This window comes from Puma concolor, chromosome C2, assembly GCF_028749965.1.
Source record: "Puma concolor isolate L17-30 chromosome C2, mPumCon1.1.hap2, whole genome shotgun sequence".
Lineage (NCBI taxonomy): Eukaryota > Metazoa > Chordata > Mammalia > Carnivora > Felidae > Puma > Puma concolor.
This window is the reverse complement of record NC_141675.1, coordinates 75,948,334-75,959,514: the sequence shown is the minus strand read 5'-3', so window position 1 is coordinate 75,959,514 and position 11,181 is coordinate 75,948,334. Positions and strand designations below refer to the sequence as shown.

Here is an 11,181-nt window from a genome sequence, read left to right as displayed (position 1 = left end):
GCATGGAAAAGGAACCAACATTTATGTTCTTCTGTGCCAGAACTGTTCACCCTTGGACACACATCCCAGTAGCTCATCTCCTCACAATAAGCCCGTGAGGTGAGTAGCATGACCTTTCCTAAATAAGGGAAAGTATGGTTCAGAGATTAAATAGCTTTATGGTATAGAGCACTGGTTGGAATTAGGTCTAATGAAGCCCATGCACTTTCCAGGTGTGGATACAAAGGAATTGAGTCAAAGAAAACAGCTTTAACATTTATTATTTAAGTAGCACTCTAACTTGCCATTTTCTTTTGATGGCACAATTTAAAAACTAAGCATAAAAAGCTAAGCCTTGCATATACTTCTGTAACATATATCTTTTCAAAATTTTACCTTGTTAATGTAAAATCAGACATTGCATCTCCAGTAAATAATATGCCCTCTCCCTGACACCTGAAAGAAGATTTCTTAAGTCCTTTACTCTTAATATTACTACAGGGGTACTTCTGAGAGCCTACTCAAAAAACACTAGAGTGTACATGTTATAAATAACTTTTCTGGTAATTAAAAATTTTTTTGGGGGCGCCTGGGTGGCGCAGTCGGTTAAGCGTCCGACTTCAGCCAGGTCACGATCTCGCGGTCTGTGAGTTCGAGCCCCGCGTCGGGCTCTGGGCTGATGGCTCAGAGCCTGGAGCCTGTTTCCGATTCTGTGTCTCCCTCTCTCTCTGCCCCTCCCCCATTCATGCTCTGTCTCTCTCTGTCCCAAAAATAAACATTGAAAAAAAAAATTTTTTTTAAATAAAAAAAAAATAAAAAAAAAATTTTTTTTGGATAGGTGACTTCCATGTAGTTCAGACTGAAACATCGATTATATGCCTATTTATACATTACATATGATTATGAGGATGCAGTGGCATTTCATTTCTCTTTTTACTTGTTCGTTAGCCACCATTTCCTTTCCTCATATACACCAATGTTTTTAGTTTACCTTTCTAGTGACCTTATGGACATACCAGTAAACACTCACATATATTAATATGAAATTTCCTCCATTCCTTCTTGTTTTGCACAAGCATTCGGATGTACTTAAAATAAAACAATGGGGGGGCGCCTGGGTGGCGCAGTCGGTTAAGCGTCCGACTTCAGTCAGGTCACGATCTCGCGGTCCGTGAGTTCGAGCCCCGCGTCAGGCTCTGGGCTGATGGCTCAGAGCCTGGAGCCTGTTTCCGATTCTGTGTCTCCCTCTCTCTCTGCCCCTCCCCTGTTCATGCTCTGTCTCTCTCTGTCGCAAAAATAAAATAAACGTTGAAAAAAAAATAAAACAATGGGGCACCTGGATGGCTTTGGTCGGTTAAATGTCCATCTCTTGATTTTGGCTCAGGTCACGATCTCACAGTTCGTTAGATCAAGCACCGAGATGAGCTCTGCCCTGACAGGGTGGAACCTGCTTGGGATTTTCTCTCTTCCTCTCTCTCTCTGCCCCTCCCCCACTTGTGTTCTCACGTGAGCATGTGCACAGGCTGTCTCTCTCAAAATAAATATTGATGGGCATTGAGGAGGACAGCTGTTGGGGTGAGCAGTGGGTGTTGTATGGAAACCAATTTGACAATAAATTTCATATTAAAATAAATAAATAAAAGAACATAAAAATGAATATTTAAAAATAAAACAAAACAACAAGTTTTTGGTAAACAAAATTTAATACAACTGTATAGTCAAATAATAATGGTTAAAAGACATTTTATTAGATACAACTTTTAAAAAATTAACGAAACTATGCACAAAGTATATTTAAACAAGACATACACGAATTAATGTGCTACAACTGAATTGAGAACAAAGAAGTACAAAGCATTTTTGTTTTCACTGTGGAGATTCTGGAGCCTCTCACTAAAAGTGAATGACATTTGGCTGCCATAGGTCTGTACAAGTTGGAAAGCATATTATGCTTTTTTTCAACTCTATAATTGTGTTGTCTTAGCTCCAGAAATTCTCAAAGATTTAAATAAAGAAACTATGGGGAGGGATGATGGGGAAAGGAAGAATAAGAACTTTTTCAAGAAAGATAAAAGAAAAAGCCTGTAGGAGGAAAAAAAAAAAAGTACATGGAAAAGAATGGAACAAAAAATAAGTGTGTTTACATTTTTGACATTAGATGTAGATATCGTAAATGACATTTTACAAAGTTTTAATCAGTGTTAGATGTTTGTCTGAATATCTTAGAAAGCACCTTGGTAACAAAAACAAACAATACTCCCAAATATAATAAAACTCCAAACACTCAACATTTCTTAACATTCTCATTCTGCCAAGCAACCACATGGTGCTCATTAAAAAATTTAAGAAGAAGGGAAGTTTATTTACTCTGTAGGAAACAGATATGAAACTCACTGAAGGTAAGCTTTGTTTAGAATGAAAAAAAAAAACAAAAAAACAAAAAACCAAAACTGAAATATCACTAGAGAACTTAAGGCACATAAACAAATTCAGATGCAGTTATTTTGAAAACATTAAAACAAATTCTTTTCTTTGGAACAATATATAAAATAAGTTATGACTACTGCTGTTTTTTAAAAAATTATTTATGATGATCTTTAGCACTAAGTAAATTTAATATCTAAGGCCATCACACAAATGTAAAACATTCATAAAAACATTAAAAAATGTCTGAAGTATGTTGAAAATGTCTCTGGAATCATCAATTCACACTCTGGCTCAATGGTTTCTGGTGTCTAGCATTAGATGTGACAATAAGTATAGCTACCTAGTCCAACCTTTTAAAAGGCCACCAAATTGCCCTCCTTCTGGTTACTTGATATGGTGAATTTATTTATTTAACTACAAAGAATAATGGGGTGAGGTGATGTAAACCTGCCTTTCAAAATAATGCACAAGAAATTCTAATAAGGCCAAAATCGTGTTGAGGTTAACTGGTGTCTTGAGTTTAGTAAAATAAAGGCTTCCACAGGAAGCCTTTAAGAGACATTATCTTAACACTTGGCACCACATAAATAGTTATCTCTTCTCTTTGAAAATACAGTCTGGAGATGTCTTTTCCACATACAAATCTCAAGACACAAAAGGCACACACAACTATTTAACCCCTCTCTTTTCATGTATGGGTTCTCACAGCAATTCTTTAAAAAAAAAAAAAAATCTATTTGCCATATCCAGACAACAGGGAAAAGAAACACACACACCTGGTTTGCATATTGACAAAAGTAGTATAATTGAACCTTTGTCTTTCCTGAGTTTCAAAAGGGTGTATGACAGTAGAGATACATAAACAATTCATATTCACTAAGAGAAAATGTATCAGTCCACAAAACATTTTCATCTTTCTAAATATAAAAGAATGAATGTTCAACCACAGCCTGTGTGAAGCCCCTTAATCAAATTAAATTTACTCTCGAATCATGAACTGAAGGTTATTTAGTTATGGCATTTTAAACACACCAAATAGGCAAAAATGACAAGTTAATACCCTCCCTGAGTATTTACATCATTTTTTTCCTTAACACCTGGTTTAAATGGAGTAAATATCTATATTTCAGTCATCTAGGGGGAAAAAAAGGTTACTGAAAATTCAATAAGCTACTATTTCATACCTGTGCAGTAGTCAGTGGGAAGATTAAAGTAGAAAAAGAAGGTCTTCTGTTGTAAAAATTAGACCACTTTATAGCTCACTCATACATAGGAAAACACATGTTCATGAACAAAAAACAACTATACTTTCCTGTTGATCCACAAACATACACTTGAATTCCTTTTCCCACTGAGGTATCACAGCTGGGTTTAGCAAACTCGTCTCTACCTCCCATTTGTTTTCTGATCTTGTGAAACTTTATGTATTATACAGATTCTGACTGTATGCGATTTATTACACTAACACTCATCATGTACTTTCAAACTCTTTTAAGTAATATCTACATCCAACGTGGGGCTTGAACTCACAACCCCAAGATCCAGAGTTGCATGCTCTACTGACTGAGCCAGCCAGGTGCTCCTCATCATGTACTTTCAAATGTAAAAACGAATGATAGAAATGCCCAAATAAAAAAAAAAAATCTTCTGGAATTGAATTTAATAAGGTCAACCAATTTTTACTTTATGTGCTTCTTTCTGATCATCACAAACTGATCAATTTCTTGGTGTTTGTATATATGTGTGTACATAACCGTACTATCTATCTATAGACACATGTATATACATACATACTAACCCAAAGCTTATGTGAGCATCTCCTATCAAAAGAAAGCCTGTCAACTATGTGATGACACTATGAATATAATCTGTCACAATTTGGTTTATGAATCCCTTTTGATATTTTGATATACTAATTATACCCTAAAATTCTTTTTTATCAATGCTAACACCATTATTTATCAATAATCACTAAAGAAAGATAAACAGTTAAAGGATATTGAAATATCAGTTGGGTAATTTAAAAAATTGTTAATTTCATAGGATCCAAGCTAAGTTCTTGGTGGCCTACTTAGTTTAAAATCATGTAGAAAAATTAAATGATATTTGTATGAAGTCTATGTTTAAACAAAATTGTTTTCTAGAATTTCATTTCAAATTTAGTACAATAAACACATGGATATTAAAAATAAATGTAAGATGAAATACAAGTAAATAGTTAACACTTTTACAATAGACAAAAGTACTATGGATACAAGTTATCTTGAGAAGATTTTTTTTGTGTGAAGTGTCTGCATTATGGGCACAACCTTACAAATACACATGAAAATAACAAGTATCATTTGTATAATCCTTAGCATTTACAAAACACTTTTCTCATACATTATCTCATCTACCGCAAAGAATTTCTGAACTAAATAATTTCCATTATCTACAAAAGGCATATTGCAGAAGATGTTTTTTCTAAAAATCAAACAAGTGTCCCAATTATATGTACAATTGCCTTTCAACTAAAATGATAGAAAATTGTTTTCTGAATTGCTCTGATAATTATCTCAAAAAGGTACATATCATTTCAAATTATAATTTGAAAAATTACAATTTCCTAAAAATTTGTAAGATCTTTAGAGCTTTTCTCAGAATTCAGATTCCAGCTAATCACTGAAGTTGATGCCGTATGATTTATTAGAAATCTCTGTATCATTCTAAGATGAGAAAACAAAAGTGGTTTATCAATGTTAGGTTTTTGATTACTAACTTGGTTATAATAGAAATCTGGTGACACTATAGTCACATATTTGCATCATCTCTCCTGTGACAGGAGTATATAATTATGATGTGAGACGACAATAGTGCCTGGGAAGTTGAAATCCAGCAGGCTACCTGAAACATCCCTGGAACGTCCCTCAAATGTTGTAAATTGTATCTGTTTACCCAGGAATAACAGTAATCACTTTGCTACAGTTCCTGCCATTCCATTTGCCTTAGAAAAAAAATTTACATTCCTTTCTGAAAACTAGTAAGCTTATAAACTGGATGGAGTTGAAAAATCTAGACAAAGGCAACTTGTTTGTTGTATAGAAGCTTGAGAATGTTGACCAGTATTTTCCACAATGGGTACCAAATGAAAGATTTATCTTAAACTGCAAATAATGCTGCTAGTTTTTTGGATAGCTAATTTTAAAAGAGAAATGGACCCACTGATAGGTGGTCCCTGCTTTATCCTTCAAAGGCAACTTAACAGTGGAGACTCCAAGATTTTTACCTGTTCACAGGAAAGGAGGATAACCAGGGAAGAGGACCTCACCCAAAGCACCATACTAATGAAGTCAAACCCTACTGGGCTAGGGAGAAAATTTGTCCCCATTTTCCACAACATAATCTTGCAATGTGGATTTCAACTCTTTTGCCGGGTTCAAGAAAAGGTGCTTCCTTAGAGGATTTGGAGATGACACATAAATACTTTGAGAGCCACAGTGGTCATTTTCCCCTTCAATGGTCTTATATAATTTTTTTCTTAGGAATAAACCTATAATTTTAATCCCCATTTTAGGGGCATTTGCATTTCTATCTCCTACCCAATGTTCTTCCAAAAATATGTTTAATACAAGACAACAATTCTAAGAAGTAAGTCATGATAATTCAGTACTTTATGATACTCAAATTGTTACTACATTTTTATCAATTACTGAAAAAACTTTCAATAAAATTAATCAGGTTGGATATATCTTTAGTGAAAAAGATTTTTGAAACTGATTTCCCTTCTTAGAATGCATTCTAAGCATTCTAAGCATTATGTGATCCAACCTAAACGAAGCCTAAGTCATGCAGTTTTCTATACATAATATGACAAAGAATATATAGGCTTGCAGATAAACGTACATAAATGAAGAAACCATTCACAAATTCCTAAAAGTTATTCAGGCAGACATTATTTCTGACTCCACATAAGTCCCTTACAAATACTTACAAAGGTACACTCTCAAAACCCAAGCAATAACCACTATTACTTTCAAAAACAACAAAAATTTTTTTCCCAATTACAGGAAAGGCTTTATTACAGTTTGAAAGGTTATTTGCGGGGGGGGGGGGGGGGGCGGGGGAAGGCACCACAATTATTATCTTTACTTTTTTTGCGTACATGGCACAAAGGAGATATGTCAAGTTCCCACTCTGGAGTTTTTCAAACCTCTCATCTTGGATTGGTGTGGCTTCTTGGGTGAGGTATCCCGGCTTTAGAGCTTAAAGCATTTTTCGTTGTATCTATGAATAGTCACACAGCCATGATAGGACACTGGCCTGGGCATTGCAGCTACCCCTGTGATGATACTTGTTGCAGGATCATAACAGAGAATAGTGTCTGTGGCTTCTCCATTTTCCCGTCTTCCACCCAGGATATATATTTTACCATTACACACAGACATACCACAGTTTTCCTGTTCAACCAAATAAAAAAAAAAAAATTAATTCTTGAAGGGATTTAGTAGCAAACTGAAAAATAAGACCTGCTTTAACAGACCAAAAAAAGGACACATCAAATAAGCTCCCTTTCGCCCAACTCCTGCTCTATGTATGAGTGCCAGATAATTTTGCATGAATGAAATGTTAAGATATGTTATTGGTTGGGGCCAAGATGTGGGAGGTGGAGTGGGGGCTAAGTGGACAGAGAGAAGGGTTTTAACTTAACAGTAGTTGAACAAAAATAGTTTTGAAGAACATGGCTTGCTTCTCCTATTACAGGAAGCTCCCTTATTATAGAAAGTGGCTATTACATGACCAAGGAGTAGGAACATTATTCGTCAAATAGGATTACCCCCAAGTTGAATGAATGAATGAGAGAAAGAGTTATAAACAAATTAACAAAGCACTGTTATTAGGACTTTGGCTGGCACATAGAAATTTCCTAAATAATATTTTAACCTTGCACATAATGGGATTCTTAGCTAAATTTTACTCTTTTCTGTCAATAACATAATTACTCTAAAAAACAAATATCATTGACCTAAAAAAAAATTCCACAATTTTTCAAAGGATGTTCTTGACAAGAGTTAAAAAGCAAAATATGTTTAAAATAGCAACTTGTAGCTTTTAGGAATCATGCAGAGTCAAGAGGCACGGAAATAGTAAGGAACAGAAAGAGAAAAAGGTTGCATTAGGCCCATTAGGTCTGCAAAACAAAGAGCTCGTTTTTTTTTGTTTTTTTTTTTTTTAGCTTTTTTGCTACTTAACATTCTAAGCATTTAAAAAACTAGTCTGACTCAAATAACTGTCTCACATGAAATTACAGCTGATTTTTCCTTTTTCACTGATTAGCGTCAAAAGGGTAGGCAAACAGATGGTTCAAAAATTACCTATTAATAATGTTTACAAATATACACTTAGAAGTACTGGTAGTAAGAATGGACTGAGGAGAAAAAATAATCCCAGAAATATCATTATTTTTTGCTTCAAGAGATTTGATATAGAATACTTGATTTGGACTTCAATGATTTGTCTTTGTCATAATAGATTTAATACACTTCTTATATAAATGTTTCTTCTTTGAAATTTCCGAAGTCAGATTATTCATTAATTAGAAAAAATGTGCCATGTTTGTCCCGTTGTTTTTTCATAGTTTTATCTCAATCATGTAGTTAAAAACATATTCATTGTATGTCCTGCATTATACTAGATGTTGGCAATTATCTTCCTAAGCTGTTATCATTTTATATGATATAGCTAAGTTCTGAATGAACAGTTCTTGGTGAAAATGCATTATACTTTAAAATATTCACTTAATAAGCCAATAAATATTAGCTTTGATTAAAACATTTACAAATTAGGGCATCTAGTTGGCTCAGTTGGTAGAGCATGTGACTCTTGATCTCAGGATCATGAATTCAAGTCCCACATTGGGGGTAGAGTTTACTTAAAAAAAAAAAAAATTTAGGGGCACGTGAGTGGCTCAGTCGGTTAAGTGTCTGACTTTGGCTCAGGTCACGATCTCGTGGTTGTAGGTTCGAGCCCCATGTCAGGCTCTGTGCTGACAGCTCGCAGCCTGGAGCCTGCTTTGGATTCTGTGTCTCCCTCTCACTCTCTGCCCCTCCCCCCCCAAATAAATAAACATTAAAAAAGTTTTTAAAAAATTTTAGAAATAAGTGTAAACACTTGTCACACAGGTGAATATGACCATAATATAGGTTCTTATATGGTAAGGCACACTCTTACTTCTACAGAACTGGAGATTGTCCTTTCTAGTAGAGGCCACTGAGCTAGAGAAATGTGATTCATTTTACTTAAATGTGATACAAGAATGATAGATTATATTACCTCTGTACCATGAAGCTGAAGATACTATTATGTCCCTTACATCAGTTGAGGCAATGTTATTTTGAATACATTACTAATTAGAGACTATACCTCAATGTCAACAACTTAAGAAAAATGGTGTTATACTCAGTCCCTATTCATTATATTTATAGTCTATATCTGTTAGGGATATTACATTTAAGACTCTTAAAATTAGGTCCTTTGTTACTTCACTGTCTCATTTTTTATTTATTCAGTAAATATTTACTGAGCACCAATTAATACAAGATACATTGGGAAAGAGAAAAAACAGTATTCTTAAGAAGATGGAATTCCGGTACAGAAATAAACATTGATACTCCTAACAGAATATATGACTGCCATAATAGAGGTATAAGGGCAGTGACAGATCAGATCAGATCAGATTAATTCTGAACAGGGAAACTTCAGTTTGTTGTAACATGAAGTGGTCCTTGAAAGAAGAGAAGAGTAGTGTTACAAGTAGAGAAGGTAGAGGGGCGCCTGGGTGGCTCAGTCGGTTGAGCGTCCGACTTCAGCTCGGGTCATGATCTCACAGTCTGTGAGTTCGAGCCCCGCGTCGGGCTCTGTGCTGACAGCTCAGAGCCTGGGGCCTGTTTCAGATTCTGTGTCTCCCTCTCTCTCTGACCCTCCCCCGTTCATGCTCTGCCTCTCTCTGTCTCAAAAAATAAATAAACGTTAAAAAATTAAACAAAACAAAACAAAACAAACAAGTAGAGAAGGTAGAAAAGGCATTAGAGCCTAAGAGGATAGCATGAACCAAGGCAAGAACATGTATGATCTATATTGCAAATGCAAGTTAACAGATACTTAATGTAATGGGGATAAAGTTGCAGAAAGTGAAGCTAAAAAGGCAAGCAGGGCTCAGACAACAGAAGGTCTAGAATGAAGTGGGAAAACTTTTGGATTTTATTCAGTATGTTTCCAATCAGAGAAGGAATATAATAGGATTCGTTGGGAAATAATTGGTGGCAAATGGGTTAGAGAAGCAAGACATTAAACGCTAATTAGAATATTACTGTTTTTGTTGAGGGAAGAACTAATAAGAACTTGAACAAAAGCAGGAACCACAGGAATGGAAAAGAATAGGAAAAACTCTGGGGACACAGAACTGATATGCTGGATTGATTCAATTTAGGAGAAAGTGGGGGAAAATTCAAGAGATAAGTCTCGGTGTGAAACAGTAGAAAAATATATATTAGTCTCTGCCTCCAGTTCCTGTCACAGAGCTCCTAAATCCCTTGGAATTTCCTGAGTGATAGGAATGTCTTTTGTTTTAATGAGGTGACTATTGGCTGGTTCCTGGATGGGGACTAGTCAGCAAAAAGATCATGCCATAATTAGAATCTTGAAACTTTCATCCCCACTCCCTGTTCTCTGGAGAGGGGACAGGGGCTAGAAATTAAATTAATAATTACATAATGAAGCCTCCACAAAAATTCCCAAAGTATAAGATTCGAACAGCTTCTGGATTGGGGGAGGGTGCACCTCAACCCCAGAACAGAAGCTCCTGTGTGCTTTGGACCCTTCTGGACCTTCCCCTATGTGCTTCTTCATCTGGCTGTTCATCTGTATCATTTATAATATCCTTTAATATACAAAAAACCAAATAAACACAAGTGTTTCCCTGAGTTCTGCGAGCTGTTCTTACAAATTACCGAACCCAAGGAGGGGTTATGGGAATGTTAATTCATAGCCAGTGTGTCAAAAGTACTGGGGACAAGCTGGAGCTAGTGGTTGGCGTCTGAGGCAGTGGAAGTCTTGGGGACTGAGCTCTCAACTTGCGGAATCTGACTCTAACCCCAGGTAGATAGTGTTAGAACTGAACTGAATTGTAAGACACTCAGCTGGAGATGGAGAATTGGTTGGTGTGGCACATATCTGGTGCCAGACATGCTGTGAGTGTGAGTAAGGAAGAAACAATTCTTTTATTCACTAGGTTGCCTGGAAACAGAAAAAGCAGGGTTGGGGAAGATGATGAATTCTGGTTTAAGTTTGGAGTCATAGAACATCATAAAAAAATATCAAATAGGCAGTTGGCAATTTGAGTCTGGAGCACAAGAGAGAGGTTTTAATGATGATAAAGACTTGAAGTGTATCAGTACTGGGCAATAAATGTGATCACTCAGGAACAGAGTAGAAACTGGGAAGAGGGAGGGGGAAAGAGGCTCAAGGAAAACTTATATTTAAGGGTTGGATAGAAAAAGTAATAGTACATGAATGAAACTGAGATTATTAGTAATGACCTCTGGCAGTATAACACCTTAGAGTGGTATAGGTAGAGCTAGACTTCAGCATCAGAACCATCAAGCATTTTGGTGGCAGAAAGAGGGAGGTTGGAGCCATGAACCAAAGGCTGAGAGAAGGCTTTTGGGGAGGCAGAGGGTAGAGGTGGAGTAGGAGTACAGATAGGATGAAGGAGACCGGAGCACGGCCATTTCTTTTATG

The 11,181-nt window shown here is 35.9% G+C and overlaps 1 protein-coding gene across 15 annotated transcripts in view; it reads right to left on the bottom strand.

Annotated features, from left to right (window-relative positions):
- Positions 1-1,705: 1,705 nt before the first annotated feature.
- KLHL24 (kelch like family member 24) overlaps positions 1,706-11,181 on the bottom strand; it is a 44,938-nt gene continuing 35,462 nt past the window's right edge. For all 15 annotated transcript variants that reach the window (XM_086674832.1, XM_086674840.1, XM_086674844.1 and 12 more), the window contains one exon: positions 1,706-6,842. In XM_086674832.1, the coding sequence (XP_086530958.1) occupies positions 6,642-6,842 (201 nt within the window). In that variant the 3' untranslated portion in view covers positions 1,706-6,641. The remainder of the gene's footprint in view (positions 6,843-11,181) is intronic.